The sequence below is a fragment of the Dicentrarchus labrax genome, unplaced genomic scaffold (assembly GCF_905237075.1).
Source record: "Dicentrarchus labrax unplaced genomic scaffold, dlabrax2021, whole genome shotgun sequence".
NCBI lineage: Eukaryota > Metazoa > Chordata > Actinopteri > Moronidae > Dicentrarchus > Dicentrarchus labrax.
In genome coordinates, this window is record NW_026136714.1 from 785,180 (window position 1) to 801,872 (window position 16,693).

The 16,693-nt window shown below is 40.8% G+C and overlaps 1 protein-coding gene across 2 annotated transcripts in view; it reads right to left on the reverse strand.

Moving 5' to 3' along the window:
• Nucleotides 1-6,044, reverse strand: part of LOC127376409 (leucine-rich repeat transmembrane neuronal protein 4) — a 53,263-nt gene extending 47,219 nt beyond the window's left edge. The window contains exons 1-2 of one of the 2 annotated variants that reach the window (XM_051423297.1): nt 5,399-6,044; nt 3,387-4,927 (exon numbers count right to left, since the gene is read on the reverse strand). In XM_051423297.1, coding sequence (XP_051279257.1) covers nt 3,387-4,927; nt 5,399-5,429 — 1,572 coding nt within the window. In that variant the 5' untranslated portion in view covers nt 5,430-6,044. Of the gene's footprint in view, nt 1-3,337; nt 4,928-5,398 lie in introns of both variants that reach the window. The other variant, XM_051423298.1, reaches the window with a different exon arrangement.
• Nucleotides 6,045-16,693: the final 10,649 nt, after the last annotated feature.

The window sequence follows — 16,693 nt, forward strand, 5'->3', positions numbered from 1 at the left end:
GAGAGAGGGCCTTTTCTTAATAATGCGCCACAGGAAGTCCGTGGAACCGCGCAGTTCAAAGCGTTCACACTCGCCCAGTTCGGTTTGCAGTGTCAGAGCCGACCTGCTGAGCTGTGCTGGAGGAAATCTATAGAAACAAATTTACTCCAAGTCTGGGCATGTGCAGAAGATAACAGGCTTCAATTACAAAGCTCTTTCTCCTAATTGAAAAAGCAGCTAATAGCTTAAGTGCTCGCTATCTGGGGTAGCTAAAATAATGTGCAGGGGGCTCACTGGGTTGGGACGCTTACAGTATGCCTCTGGCTGTGGGTTTGAACCCTGAAGCAGATACATCTCTTTCCTGACACTCTCCACTGTGTGCCATTCAATAAAACTGAAATGCCTCCTCATATATCAGGGGAGATTGTGCTGCATTGCCTGTATTGTGACGCAAACGGTGCTACACACCATGGCTGCACAGCATGGGCTTCTTGTACTGCAACCTAGTCCTGACACAAGTTTTTCTAATAAACACGATACTGTATCAGATTGAATAACGCAGCCGATTAAACATGCAGAAAAATCCGGCTGTTCAAAGTGTCAACACACACCCACGGGGAAAAAAATCCCATCACATTTTTAACTACTGAGGCTGCTCCCTTGAGCTGTAGAGGGCATGGAATAACAAAGCTGAGGGAAGTCTCGGCTCCTTACCTCTGATGGGCTATTAGTTATTCTAGCTAGCAGAAGCCCCATTAGGTCTGCCATTTAATGCTCCCATGCCACATTCTCACATGAAAGCTACAAGATTGATAAGCCAACCATCTCACCTCAAGCTTCTCTCGCATTTGAGAAATGCTCTGCCGCAGATAATCTGACAAAGGGCTGATTTAGCTACCTGTGTACCGTCTTGGCATGTGACATTACTGAAAACAATGAAGCGTATTTGCGCCGGCCTCTCCGGTGACTCCAGTGAAAGGACGCAACAAGAGTGTGAGCGGCGCTGCAGCACAATCCACTGACTTAAAACTTATAGAATGATTTATAGGCTCCATGTGGAATATAGGAAATGAGCTGTGTGGCAGTTTGAGATAAAACTTTGTCTCTGAGCTGAGCTGACAGGCACAATGGAGAAGAAAGATGTCTCCGGTACTCCGCTGCATGTCTGCTCAGTCCGACAAAAGGTGCAGCTAAGTTTCCTGTGACACGACAACAACATGTCCTGTTAATCACACTTAACCATACTGCCAAATGGGGAAAAAAAGCTGGTGGACAAAGGAAGATGGATGCATGGCATTAAGGAGGGAAAAAAGGCACAAAAAAAAATCTGCCTAATCAAGCATGAGCAAACTGATTAGTCCTTCTGTCTCAATCCCTCTGCGCCGTACAGCGGGTCAGACTCAGGCGTGTGAAAGAATTTAAACTCTTTTGAAAGTTTCAGTTCTTGAAGCCCGATAGAGATAATACACTGTAAAACCTGATGACTAAGCACAACTCAAACTGTTGGGAGTTAATAAGCCAAACGATTCCCTCACACAATTTAAAAATAGATGAAAGAAATTCATTCAATTTGAGTACAAGTAACGAGTGTTTATTGTGACTTGGATAAATTAAGCTAATGGTACCAATTATAGTCAGTTAATTGAACCTAAAACTGGTAAATATATTACACTCTGTAAAACTTCCACGAAAGTGTAACTACACCCTTCTGTCCTGCTAGCTCCTGCTGTGTGTGTGACTGTGGGGGGACAGATTTCCATAAATTTGTTAATAATGTCAATTTTGAAAGCAACAATGACGTCTTTCATCGCAGTATAAGCATATAATTCAGTTTATAGCTCAAAAACCATTTCAGTCACTGAACTCTTTCATTCCTTTTACTCAGCAACAATGGAAATACAGATTGTTTATTTAAACCAGTATGAATATTACTTACTAAAACTTAGGCTTTTGAATCACATATTAATGACAAATTATTAATTTGATCATTTGATACTTTGGTGCTCGTGGTTTCTGTGACATTCACAGAAGGATTGAATTGTGGAGACAAAAGTTTAAACATTTATATTTGTGTAGGCGATCTAAGCAGCTTGAAACTCGCTCAAGAGGTTTTATACATCCAAAGAATTTCTATAGAATAATTGAGACCTGCTTTTATTTATAAAAACATGGAGTCACCAGGCTAGTAAAGGAGACCCTGCTTTTGACTGATGTGTTACAGTATGCAGCATTACTCAGTACAGAATTGATGGTTATGTTACCACTTAAGTTGAATTAACTCTTCCACTAAAGCAAATTATGACATTACCTGTCAAAGCAGCTGATGTACGAGAAAAACTCTTTACAATTAATCAATTATCAAAATGGTAGGCAATTAATCTAATTGTTACTGCTGTAATTAAGTTGTTAACAATGGCCTGCTTATCTTTATGTGACTTTACACTTTGGGGGACCATTAAGAATGATCTGCATGCATCTTTGATGATTAAATCTGATTATTTAAATAAACTGAAAAAGGTTTAATGAGAATGTGTGATGGAACATTTTCTGGAGGATTAAGTTGTGTTAACTTACTTGTTTTAATAACATATGCTGTTGGGTTTTACAGTGAGCACAATGCAGTTTGTTACTGCAGCAGTACACAAAAGCCAGACAGAAATTGAGCCCAAAAGCGTAATTTATCTTTTATATGGCTGCAGGCCTTTAGTGTTCTCCAGCCTGCGGTGACTGTTTGAACTTGAGATTGAGATTGAAGATTTTAAAAAACTAATGAGTAAAATCGTAAGTACACAATTGCTAAAGGCAGAGAAGGGAGGACGGGATATATGATCAGCTGGTGTGAGTGTAAATATTAACATTGATAACAGCAACAAACAAATATGAAAACTCACACGACTGGTGTGTTTGCCACTACAGCTGTTGTAGCAAACGCACAGGATAGGAGAGGACCACCTGCACAGTGACTTGATCCAATACATTTTTATCATCCCGTTCTGGACAGCAAGCCATTTGTGAATAAATAACAGACTGGCTGTTAATACACAGATTCATCAATGAGCTCTTTTATGTCAGGGATGAAAGATGAGCCCCCACTTTGTTTATCGTGCATCTTACTGTATGCAAGTTATCCAGGGAAAGGGAGCTGCCACTGCAGTTTCGGCTAATGGGAATCATATTTTAGCAATAAAACTGCATGATTCAGGACAACAGCTGGGTAATCATATGGAACTGAACAAACCCAGCATATTGCAGAACAAGTCACCATGCACCGACCTTTACTTCCTTATCCCAGAACAGACAAGAGCAGAGGAGAAAAAAACACCAAGTATTTTTCTCCGCAGATTGTTAGAAAATTTACCTCTCATGCCTCGCAGTGGAAATGGATTTTTGGAGGGCAACGGTCATACCTCGCATTCCCTGGAGCCTGAGATGGTGTATGTGTAAGGTCCTGTCCCATTAACCAGCACATCCATAGTCTCTGAGTGTGAAGGCTTGTAGTCCACATAGTACTCTTGCAGTGGTGAATTAAGGGAGCGCTCAGTCTCCCGTGCCTTTTTCTGACGCTTTTTAACCGCCGAGCGCTGCTGAAGCTGCTTGATGCTGCTGGGATAGCGCTTCCATGAGACGTAGATAACCAGTAGAATTATAGCCACAGATAAGAGGAGGGCCACGCTACCGGCTATGATCTTGTGGAAGGACACATACTCAGTGTCGGGCAGGGGGATGGTGGGGGAGGCCTCGGAAGGAGTAGGGGAGGCTGTCCTGTTCCAGATTAGCTTCTTATCCACCACGGGCTGTGTGGGAAGAGGCTGCAGCTCGGGATGAAACACGGGAGTGAGGGGCGATGTCGTTGAGGGGATGGGGGTGGGTGTTGCTCTACAGATGTTATAAGTCTCCACCACATCTGTCACCTTCTCTCCTTGTGCCTCCTTCGGGCCGGCACAAATCATAGTGGACTCCTTGTTGCCCTTAAAGGCCTGCAGCCAGGCCACCAGGGGACATATGTTGGGGTTACAGAACCACAGATTACCCGCCAGACTGATGCTGGTGAGGGAGATCCAAGCCTCCACCGCCTGCTGGGACACATTGCTGAGCTTGTTGGAGTCCAGGTTAAGAGTCTGCAGGTTGGGGAGGCATTGAAAGGTACTCGGGTCCAGCACCTGGAGCTCATTTCCTGAGAGGTCCAGCTTTTGCAAGGAAGTCCACATCCACGGCAGGCCCTGGGTCAGCAGTTTGATACGGTTCCACTGCAGATAGAGCGCCCTCAGGTTGGTCAGACGGGGGAAATGAGCAAAGTTAATCTTTGAGAACTGGTTGTGCTCCAGGTGAAGCTCGATTAGCTTAAGGAGTCCCGCAAAGGCGTTACGTGTGAGGCTCCGTAGCCTGTTGTAGCCAATATCGAGAAACTCCAGGTTGCGACAGTCGAGGAAAACTCGCATCGGGACTGTTTTCAAGGAGTTTGACCTCAAGTGTAAACTGAGGAGTTTCCGTAGACCCAGGAACTGATTTGGCTGGAGAAACTGCAGCTTATTGTAGGAAAGGTCGAGATTACGCAGATTGGGAACATCGTGGAAAGTGTTGTTTTTCAGCTGTGTGATCTTATTGGAGCTGAGGATCAGTTCTTTGAGCCTCCGTATACCATGGAAAGCCTGACCGTCCACGGCGTTGATGTAATTGTGGTCGAGGTAGAGCCACACGAGTTGACTCAGGCCTGCGAACTGGTGGGCTCTGAGGTTGGCCAGGCTGTTGTAACGCAGGGAGAGGCCCTGCGTGCCTACAGACACATTGCTTGGCACGTCGCGGAAGGCATTGGATTCGCAGTATATTATTTTCCCATCACATCTACAGCTCTGGGGGCAGGGACGCTCACGGATGCCACTCGGAGCAGCAAGCAGCCAGACGGGCACCACCACTGTGAACACAAGCCATCTGAAAAGCACGAGAAGTCCTGCAGACACAGAAAAGTGAAGACTTAAAAGCATAAAACATGTAGAAATGAAGACAAATACACACAGACTGTACAGCAGAATTAATAATAACAGAAATGAAACTGAATCGGGAACCGAACAGTGTCACCCACACTGTTCTGATGCATTTGTCAACAGAGGAGGTTGTTCGCAGCCTACTTCATTTACATCCCTGTGTTCATGGCACACTTACATTCATCATCACAGTCAAAGTCATGTTCTTGAGACACTGGAAAGGTGATTGATCACCACATGCATCAGGCATTATCCGTCAAATAGTTGTTGAGAGAGAAAAAACCTCCTTCAGATCCTGAAGCCTGCAGTCATCACTCATAAACCGCAGGGGGGGCGAAGACACCAGCAACATCAGCTTTAAGTGAATTAAAGGCAAACCACTAAAGACTTTGCGCAGAAATGCAGACCACAAGTAGCTTGCGGAACAGTGTACGTACCCATATTTGCGCGGTGTCGGCTTCTCCTCATGTTTTAGGGCTCTCTGTTGCAGGTCCACATGTTAGACGCACTCGGCGTTTGGTCCAAATAGTTGGACACGCACCCAGGACGCCCGTCTTCACGGAGAATATACGCACTTTGCGCCGCAGTCAGACCCGCTTTGCGCACGGCCGCACACCTGTCGGAGATTTGAGTAGCTCCAGAAGGTGTGCACCAACCTCTCTCTGCCTCTGTTACCGCACAACATCAGCCTGATAATGCATATTTCTATCCCACCTTACAAAGCCCTTGAATGGACGCGCTCAAGCCTGTAGCTGCGGGAGGATGACACTGAGCAGAGCGCGTCTTTGGGAGGCTATAAAATACATCTTAAACACCGAGTCGACAGTTGTTCAATCTGGGTTAAGTGGCAGAAAAGACGCAGGAAAACCGACCAAGTCCAGAAATTTGAGAGGAAAAAAACCCCCAAACTGTGGTCCAAAGCCGACAAGTTGGATGGATTCAGCTGTGGACAGCGGAGGGAAAAGGCGCAGTCTGCTGTGGATTAGACCCGTTGACCGTGGCATCAAGAATAAATCAGTTGTATAGCAACAGGAATGATGTTGGTGGAGGATTATACTGAGCTCACTGGTGCTGGTTTCAGGACTTGAGATGCCCTCTCCTGGTCACTGAGTGACTCTCCGCAGCCCACACCACCAGTAGACTTCATTGTCCTCATGAACAGAGTCTGCATATAAATGCTCTGCTCCTCCACTGCCAGTCAAACTGCACATATATCTCATGCAACACGTTCATTTTGTGAGATTAAATGCAGAAAAATATATAAAGTTTGTCACTTTTATGTTGACTACAGGCTCACATGACAAGTAGAAACTCATTATACAGACAGAACTGCAGGGGACCCTGGGAGAGCTTCACAATGTGCTTTTTTTTTAATCTTTATCATCTCGGATTATGTGTACAATGAGGCTGTAATTGATGTGTATGTATATCATTAACTGATTATTAAATATTAGCTCTACATGGTTGCAGCTGTGAGTGTGAGCTCCCCCCAAAGCCATGTTGATATATATTATATATATATATGTGTACTAATATGTTGTTGGAATATCATTACTGATGCATTAATGAGCATTGTGGATGTTGCAGCTGATATTTCTTTCTTTAATTTATGCCTTTTAATACAGAATGCATCATATTGCAGAAGTTCATTACATGTTTTTACTACAAATCTTAATCTGCAAGTAACTATATTAAATATAAAATGTATATGATGATGTTTTCTCCAAAAGGCAGTGGAACAGAAGGACTGTAACACACTTTATGTGGTAGCTTGGGATAAAAACCACCTGAGCCACATTGTTAAGGTGGCTGGGAAGGTGTGAGGTGTCCCACAGACCCTCCTGATGGCTAAGACAGGCCTGTACTGGACTGTATAAACCAGCTCTTCCCTCGGGCCGTTAAAGTAGCATGACTCAAGTGCAGTAGGAGTAAAACCTCCTTTGTTCCTCGTGCAAATACCCGGCTTCATTCGCACGTGTTGTTTTAATTTTAGCACCTTATTTGCGTACGTGTAATCTCAGCATCTAGGATCATAAAATGTACTTTAAAAAGGAAGTGAATTACGTTACTTGAGTAAATGTAGCTACTTAATTACTTCCTCCACTGGTAGTTAAGTCACATGTTCTGTTGTGGTGCCACCTGCCGATAGTTTCCTGCATTAATTGCAGTTTTATGTCGTGCAGTACCTGACGCAGTAACAGCAGTATGTGGCCGGTGCTGTTTCTGATTATACTGCTGGTCTTCCGAAGCCGCAGTGTTGGCAGGAGCTGTAGTGAACCCCCGCTGACCTCAGAGGACCCCCAGTGGTTCTAATATGATTCTTAATTAGTGCTTCATAAGCAGGTATAGGCCTGTAATGGAAAGGTCAGCTTGTTAGGCCTAAGTTTGTGTCACCATGAGAAACAGTAACAAGCAAAGAAAAACAATGTGTATTGTGTCGTATTGTGTCTCTATAAGCAGGGACGTAGCACAATATTCTGGACCCTGTGCACAAACATACTCTATGGGCCCCTTCGCACATGAGGACCCTGTATTCAGTCCCCATTCACCCTCAACTATAGGCTCCAGATGTTGTTGCCATTTCTAGTGAAACATTCAAACATAATATCTAATAATACAACCCACAACCGGCTCCTGGTCCCTTCCCCCTGAAGGTCAGATCCTCTAACCCGCCCCCCGACCCCGGAGTGTCATACACACTCACAGATACCAGGATGGGGGAGGAAACGAGGGAATAAAAAAACTAAAAATAAACTAAAAATAATAACTAACTATACTTAAAAAACAGGGTGGACAACATTATAAATAACCTAAATAAATAAATAATTTACAACTATACAATAAAAAAGGGAAAAAATAAATAAATGTTTTAATTAATTATTATATAAATGTATTAACACAACAAAATAAAAACAAAGAAAATGAAAGAAAATACTAAATAAAAAAATAAAATTAAAATAAAACTAAAAATAATTAATACAATGATATAAAAGAAAGGGAAAATAATAATAATAATAATAATAATAATAATAATAATAATAATAATAATAATGATAATAAATAAATAAATAAAAACTAAAACTATACTTTAAAAGAGGGGAAAATAATAAAATTAATTAAATATAAATAAATAAATAAATAAAAATCACTAATTACTAATCTAATAACTGAGGGGGTGTCAGCTCATTTGTCTGTTGATTGTTGATAATCAGGATGTAAATATGTTCTAAAAAGCGTTGCCAGGTCCAACAGTCAAACATTTCTAAATCTACATACTAACATGCTTTCTTATATTATCTGATTATCTGATTAAAAACGTTTGACTGGTTGGATCAGAGGACAACAAATAGAAATGTGTTTATTATTTATTTATTTAGTCTTAAATATAATTTTTAAAGCTCCTCTGGGACTCCCCCCCCCACTCATTGTTGCGTGTTGACACTGAAAAGCTTCATGCGTAAACATAAGCTGCTTTAAAGGCCTCATAATGGGGACTTTGAGTCGAGGTCAGAACCATCACTCCTAATGGGTCCCTCTGCCCCCGTACTTAATGAGTGGCGTAATTACCTGTGATGGACATTAACGAACATTTGACCTCAAGTTGCGGACAGTTTGTGACGAAGAGAATTGGCGGAACCAAAAATAAAACTAATGCATCTGGCACCTCGGCAGCAGCCACTGATTTAATTTCCATTGTTGGATCAATCAGCTAACTGGAGTTGAAGGACGGGGCAGGAACCTGAACACACACACACAGCAAGGTGAGTGGAAGAAACACACTGTGGATATAACATCCTTCAGGAAACTGTATCTGAAGATTTTATGGTGAAAAACTGTTAAAACATGTCAGTAAAAGTTAAATACAGTTCCTGTAACGGTGAAATACAGTCATATCTCATGGAAAAACTTTATTTAAATGGTGTTTTGAAGGTATTTATATGTAATAAAGTCTTTTTTTTAAGATTACAGACTGGAAATTTCACAGAAAACCACCGTCGTACCTCACCAGTATTTATACGGTATTTTCATAAGGAAAAGCTGTTTCTTTTAATGGTAAAAACTTGTATTAATACAGTAAAATATGGAATAACAACTGTAAAATCAACAGTATTAATATCCTTTTACCATAATAGTAGAAAGGTTTTACCACAGCTGCCAGTTTTTTACCATAAAAATACTTTTTAAAGCGTGTAGATGAATCATGGATGACATGTCTTTCATTAAATCTATCAAAATTAAGATGAAAGATAAATATACATTTTTAAATACAAAATACACTGATAAGACTGTCCCAAAGCATTTTACCTGGTATTTCTTATCTATTTGTGACAAATAAGTCATTTAAATTTAAGGTGTTCAAAAATATTGTTATTTTTGTCTCTACTTGCTTTTCAGTGAGTCTTTTATTAGGATGTTGCAGCTCCTCTTCCTGGGATCCACACAAAACATAAAAAACAGATAAAACACAAAAAACACCACATATATATAAAGAAAACTATATTTTACCTCAAAAACACTTTATTATACACATTCTCATATGTATTTATATATATGTGTGTTTATTCCTCCAGCTTTTAATCTTTGTAGTGCATCTGAATGATTGTTGTATTTCTTTGTTTTATTTATATTTATATTTATATAATCGTGCACTCTTTTTGTGGAAATCACAATAAAAAACCTTGTTACACTGAATTCATTAGCACTGAATGTACATACACAGTGAAACCGACAATGTGTTTACATTCCTCTATAAGAAGAAAGAAAATGTACAAAATGGGGCTACAGGACTATAAACTGTTGCTTCTAATGTTTTATAAAGCTCGTTTTATTGTATAATTTAGTAGCTCAGTGTGTAGGGACTTGGCTTGGGAACCGGAGGGTCGCATGTTCAGGTCCCACAGACCACAAAAATATGGAGTGTGGACTGGTAGCTGGAGAGGTGCCAGTTTCACCTCCTGTGCACTGCCGAGGTGCCCCTGAGCAAGGCAACCTAACCCCAAAAGAGGGTGGGACTGGCTACGGTTTCCCCCCCGCAGATACAGTGCAAGGGTTGGGAAGCATAGGGATAGAAAGGAGGGTTAGATTAGATTGATGCACGTAGTCGTTGGGGACACGTGTTGGAGGGTTTGGGTCTATATTATATCCCCCGACAGGAGTTAACCTTCAGAACTGGGTTGGCAACGGCGCTGCGTTACACGTGTTTTGCTGATCTTGTTCTCCTCCAGCGAGCCTCAGTAAATTCCGCTGTGTAAGTCATCAAGGCCTCCTGAATTCTTCATCCAGTTCGAGTGGTTCATCTTCTTCACACCCAGAAAGTGCAGAGCAAACACTGGCTCCACGTAGTTTCAGTTTTTCTCCTTAAAGCTTGGAAGGGGAGGGTGAAATGAGGGAGTTGCGATCAGAGAGTGACATATTTTAAGTTTATTTCATATCATATTAAAAACTGTACAATGAACCTCAAACAGTGAACTCAGTAACAACAGGAAGTTAGTGTAAAATGAGAGATTTGGATGAATTTCGAGCAGATTATTTCCTGTTTAGGGAACTTTTTATACAATTCTTTGTCTGTATTATGTATTTTTTTAATCATTTTTAACAATCTTTTGACAAATTCAGTGTTTTCTTGTATTAGACAATTTACTTTGCAGAGATATAAACCTACTGTATAGGTTTTTTAAGTTTTCTTACTATCTTAAAATCAAGAAGGCCTCACAAGCCCCAGGTTGGGAACCACTGCTTTAGAATGAGCCACATGTATTTTAGGAAGCAGCTCCTCTTCTGGTGGAGTCCGCCATGTTGAACCGCCATGTTTGTACAGTAGCACAGAGCAGACAAACCAAACACTGGCTCTAAATACGGGCCTTTCGTGTTTAAGTTTCACGTTCACTGTAGTTTCTCCTCCTCCTGGTTGCAATCTGTTATTTTATTCATAAGAATATACTGTTCATGGTCTCCTTTTTCTTTATCCACAAGTCAAAGCGCTGGTCATTTTACTGTGTATATTCTTCTGAATCTGATGTATGGAACTGAACATCCAGACGTTGTTATGAGTGCTTTTATCTGTGGTTGTATTTCTGCTCTTTAACAATCGCAGCACGTCGCTGCACAATCAACTGTTGATGTAAGTTCCTTTAAATTCCTTGTGGTCTGTGCATCAATTATGTTGTCGAACAAATCTGACGTGACCCACTTTCACATTTCATCTGGCTTTTCTTTTGGGGGGGGTTTGCCGTAACTGGCAACGTTAGGAATGCAGAAATATGTGGATCAATAATTAAGTTTCAGAGTATATTTATAGAAAACTCCCAACATAGGAAGAAATATCGCAACTTAAACTTTTTTGGTTTTAACTTTTCTGGCAGGAATTTGACTTTCCAAAACATTCTTCAATCTTCTTCTTCGTAAAATAACTTTGTTGATCATCTACATTTCTTAGTAACGTTCCCTCGCGGGTAATCAAGTAAAAATGAACCTCTCGAGAGAACAGATTGGCACTCTCTTGACATGAAAAGCGTACAAACCTGAGCCATAAACAAAGGTATAGTACCACCATATGCACTCACCTCACTTTGCAAATAACTCAGCCACCAAATTGCTTCCTATGAAACTTTAATGACTGTCTCTGACTGACTGAGCCCTGAATAATAGAGCAAGGGAAGGACCTGCTTTTTTGCAGCATAATGAATCCCACTGAAACATAATGTAGAAATATATAAATAGCAAAATAATGAGGACAAGGAGAGACTTAAAGAGGTGTTTTAAGAAGGTTCTATTTACTCTGACCCCGACTTCTAAATAAAAATTTAATTAAATTAATTATCCGGCGAATTACACAAAAAATATCGGAGCAGCAGGTAAACATTTCTGAGACAGAGGGCTCGTCCCAAAACATCTGCCCCTTGATCCCCCGCTGCTTCTACCACTCAAACGAGGCAAGAAAAATACTGCACACACTTCTTTTTGTCTTTTGATGCACCGAGGACTGCGTATTGACTTTGCTGTTATTATATGTATGAAGTGATTTCCTTCAAATTGATCGTCATCTCACCACAAATCATTGATCTTGGTCTTAAAGTTTAGCCTCTGCTGGACGATAGAGCGCTTCTCAAGTTTTCTGAAAACTCTGACCCGATTGATATTCGGTTTCATTCTAAGGAACTATTTTCTCGGTATGTGTGACATCCCGTCTCCTTAGTTCAACTCACGTGTTGAAACATTCATGAAGTTAATTAAAGAAAGGTGGTTGAAAAAGCCATTAAAACAGTATTGTTCTTAACCTCTTCAGAGTCTTTTCTGTAGCAGTGTTCGACAGAAGAAACCTTTATATAGTAGTCTACCTTTTCAAATATCTCTCTCATGCATAAAGAAACACACTCCTGTGAGGAAGTCTGTGAGGATCAGTCGGTAATGCATTATAGAGATGATGATAATGGGCTGCTGCATTTAAATCCTGCGTCAAACAGTCACAGATGTGTGCATGTGGCAACAGGGTTGAGGACAGACACTGAGGCAGAACAGGTGAAAGAAAAAGGACTTTACTAAATCAGAGTTTGAGTTAACAGGCTCACGGTCAGGCACAAGGAGCAAACGGAAGAGCAAGAGAGGCAGGCGGGTCATAAACAGACACAGGTAGCAGGAAGAGAGCAGGAGCAGGTGCAGATGGCTGGAACGAGAGCATAAGGAAGAGGGAAAGGGAAAGGCTGGTTGCTGGAGGAGTGGTGAGATAATGAGAGGCAGGTGTGTCTGCAGGTGGTGATGATTTGGGAACGTGAGCAAGTCGATCGCAGGTCTCACGCCTGGTCTTAAGCTAACTTGCCGTCCGACCTGTTACAACATCTAAGGCTTAAGTGTAAATCTTACACCTCGTCAGGAGTAATCACCGGATATTGACCCCGTCAGTTGGATGGATTCTTCTCTTCCTTTCCACCTTTTCCATGCATCTTTTTCTGAACGAAGGCCGAACAATCATTCCTGGTCTCCGTTATTTCTCCCCAAGTCGACTTCTTCTTATTTATTATTACATTAGACTGGGGGTGGGCAACCTGCGGCTCCAGAGCCACATGTGGCTCTTTAACACCTTTCTAGAGGCTCCCTGAGGCTTTGACAAAACATGAGTCATTTATCGTCGTTGTAGGCCTAAAGTGATTCTTATGTTATCCATTTGTAGAAATGTGCAGCCATTACAAACCGAATCCATTTATTCAAACATTTTATCAAATAAAACGTGCATCATATGTCACCTGGTGCCTGTTCCTGAATATGTTTTGCCGACAAATCGTGGTTTCTACTCTGCTAATCTTGAGTCTCCCCAGCTACTTTAGCTAGAAGAAAATAGAGAATTTAATAGTGCATGGACAGTTTGCTTTCACCAGCATTATAAGGCTTTATTGAATATGTTTTGCAGCTCCAGACAGATTTTAATCTTTCATGTTTGGCCAAAAATGGCTTTTTATAATAAATGGTTGCTGCATTAGACTGTTAACTGGCAGTTTCTTGTGCTGGCTGTACATTTCCATCCATTTTCCTGTCTCAATGTCCTTTTCTCTGATCCTCCATAATGTTGCTGCAGATAACAAATGTTTAGCTACAAATTAGCAAGACAGTGGGAGATTGTTAACGATGTATCCCATCAACCCACGCTGTTAGACATCGCTAAGACCGGGTGAAGTTAGGGCTTTGGTTTGTTTGGTGCAACCGTCGTAAAGCGCATCCTACAGACTGCTCTACACAAAGTTAAAGCAGTTAGGACCGAGCCTATAAAGAGCAGCTGGTGCAGCCCAACCCTGGTGACCAGGAGCAGCAGGAGGAGGTGACAAAAAGCTGCAGTCAGTCAGACAGGGTGCTTTTTATTGTGCTTACGTGTCTCCTCGTTTCCCTCAGTCGCTTCCTTTCCTCGTGTCTCAGCTCCTCCCAGCAAAACCATACAGTATTCATTTAGATATGTCGGCCTAAACTGTTCAACATGGCAGATTTTAACATTATTATTATTGTTGTTGATCATTAAATATTCAGTTTAAATAGGCGTATTCTAATATATGTACAGATCAGTTATTTCTTATGATACTTTATTATCTGCACAATAATGTCAACTTGTGTGTTATCCTGTAAATGTTTTATTTATCTCACATAACGGGACGTTGCATTAAACTGTATCTCACCACGTAACTGTATTCTATCATACAATGTGTAGAGCCCCCATACTTACATCTACAAACTGTTGGATCATCTGTAGACTGCCTGTAGTTTTTAGACCATGTTCAGATATATAAATAAACTTTATTATTAATTATCGGCCACACAAGATCTGTCTGTTAACAGATTGAACCTTCATCAGACAACATGAGACATGAAACAGCTATAATCTGGAGTCAAATAATTAAATCACACAGAAAATCAGGAAAATTAGGTGTTTGTGGTCAAAACTGAGAGCCAATCAGCTCTTTGATCAGGCGTTTCCCATCATGCTCTGGGTCTTGCAATTGGTGGAGAGCATCTGTGGTGTCTGGCTCCAAAAACTGCGACTCCGCGTCGATCTCAGGAGGCATCAAGAGCCACAAATCTAACACAACGAGAATGATATTATTTATGGGCTCCTCCCTGCATCCACAGTTATTTATTCTGGTATATTTGTCAGCTCTCCTCACATGAGGTTGTCTCACGATACCAGACGATCAGAGATCTCAGCGCCTATCGATCGCCTGGGGATTTCTAAATGCAAAGTATCTGCTTGAACAGCAGCAAGAACGTCTGCTAACAAACACACGGACATTACTTCAAAGACACAGCTCACCTGGAACGATGCTGCCCCCCCCCCCCACCACTCTCCTCCAATCACACGACCCCTCTAGAGCCGCCCCTGCCATAGTGACACAAACAATACCAAGCATCACAAATATTCTTCTTTTGCAACTCTGTTTACTGTATTTTGCATTTTTATATTTGCTCATACATAATGCATCATGCCAGCATGAGCACTGCACGCATGAGACCACCGGGCAAAGAGCTTCAGTGTTGTGTCTATAACGGTTCTTCTCTAATAGGGAACAACTAAAGACAAAGACAAGGTTGCAACATGAGCATTTATTTGAATAAAAAGTCAAACTAATGACACACTGCAGTCCCCGTACTGCACAGCAACTAGGAACTCTGTCCTGTCAATCACATCTTGTACCTGGGGGAGGAGAGGCCTGCAGTGGTCCCATAACAAACACACTTACAGTACTGAATACTTGAGTGCATGTTCATATGCTGCAGGGCATGTATCTGCTGAGTGTGTACATCTGAGAAATGTAAACACACACACACTTACACACACTTGATGCAGCATTACAGTAATTCTGCTTCAGAGAATGTCAGACAGCACCAGCTCAGGTACAATAAAGTGTGATCATTATGTTGGTAGGGTTATAAAATATTTCAAAGAACGATGATTGTTCAGCGTCGGACTCCAATGGAAGATGATCAAAGCGAGTCTTCTCATCTCAATGAGACGTAACAGGATGTAACGTCAGCGAATTAAAGAAGTGAAAGCATGCAGCAAAAACAGAAGCTTAACAGAAGTGATCAGATACAACAATGATAAACTGAACAAACAAAAAATACAGAATGTGACGCGGTTTATATTTGAAAAACACACAAACAAGAGGAAACAAATGTAATATTAATGGTGATGTAATGTGGTTACTGCAGTTTAAATGGGTGTTTCACCTTCACACACACACACACAGTGATCATTATAAACACAAAACTGTGTAGATTGGTTATTGTACAACATAAATGAAGACACTGTGGAGGTGTGAGCCAATAAAATGTGTTCATGTGATTGTTCGTGAATGTGACCGAGACACCCTTGAGTGACCTCAGTTCACAGACTGCTAGAAATACCATGACAACATGTAAATTAATTGGCTGCATTTGATGTCGGTTCAGCTCACGTCAATCAGGATTATAGCAGCGGTGCAGATACGAGCGGTCCGTCACTAGATACCTTGAATATATATACACAATAGTTACGCCGCTGCTCAGAAACCTCAAGTTTATCAGCCTCAGCAGGACATCCAGAGATGGGTTTAACCTAAATCTTTTCCTTTTTTCCTTCTTCTGCAGCAATATTTATATATTTTATAGTGAAAACATGATTGCAAACTATATAAATATATATATATATATAGACTATATTTCCACTAATCTACTCTACTGTATTTATTTTTATACCATGCCACCACCTCCTGCTGTGACCTGTGCAATGTTCCTTATCAATCACATCTGTATAAAACAGTTGTATATACTGAACATACAACTCTTATTCTATTTTTTTTTCTATTTCCATTATATCTTGTATTTCTCTCTCATATTTTTTCATTGAATGTGTATTTTTCTTATCTGTTCAGTTGGATCTGGAGCTGCTGTAGCCAGTGAATTTCCCCAGTGTGAAATCAATAAAGTCTTATCTGTAAGTACAAACATACCCACATATACACCACCTATATATCTATACATATTCATACACACACAAACGCACATATTCATACACACACAAACGTACATATACATATATACACCGTAACACACATGTACATAACGACAGAAATAATAATATATATAAATAATAATAAAAGTAGAGTAGGTTAGTATGATGGTGCACACTTTTACAGTACATTTATACTTCCATAAATACATCCTATCTTACACATATATACCTATAAAAAGACAACCACAACATATACTTACTA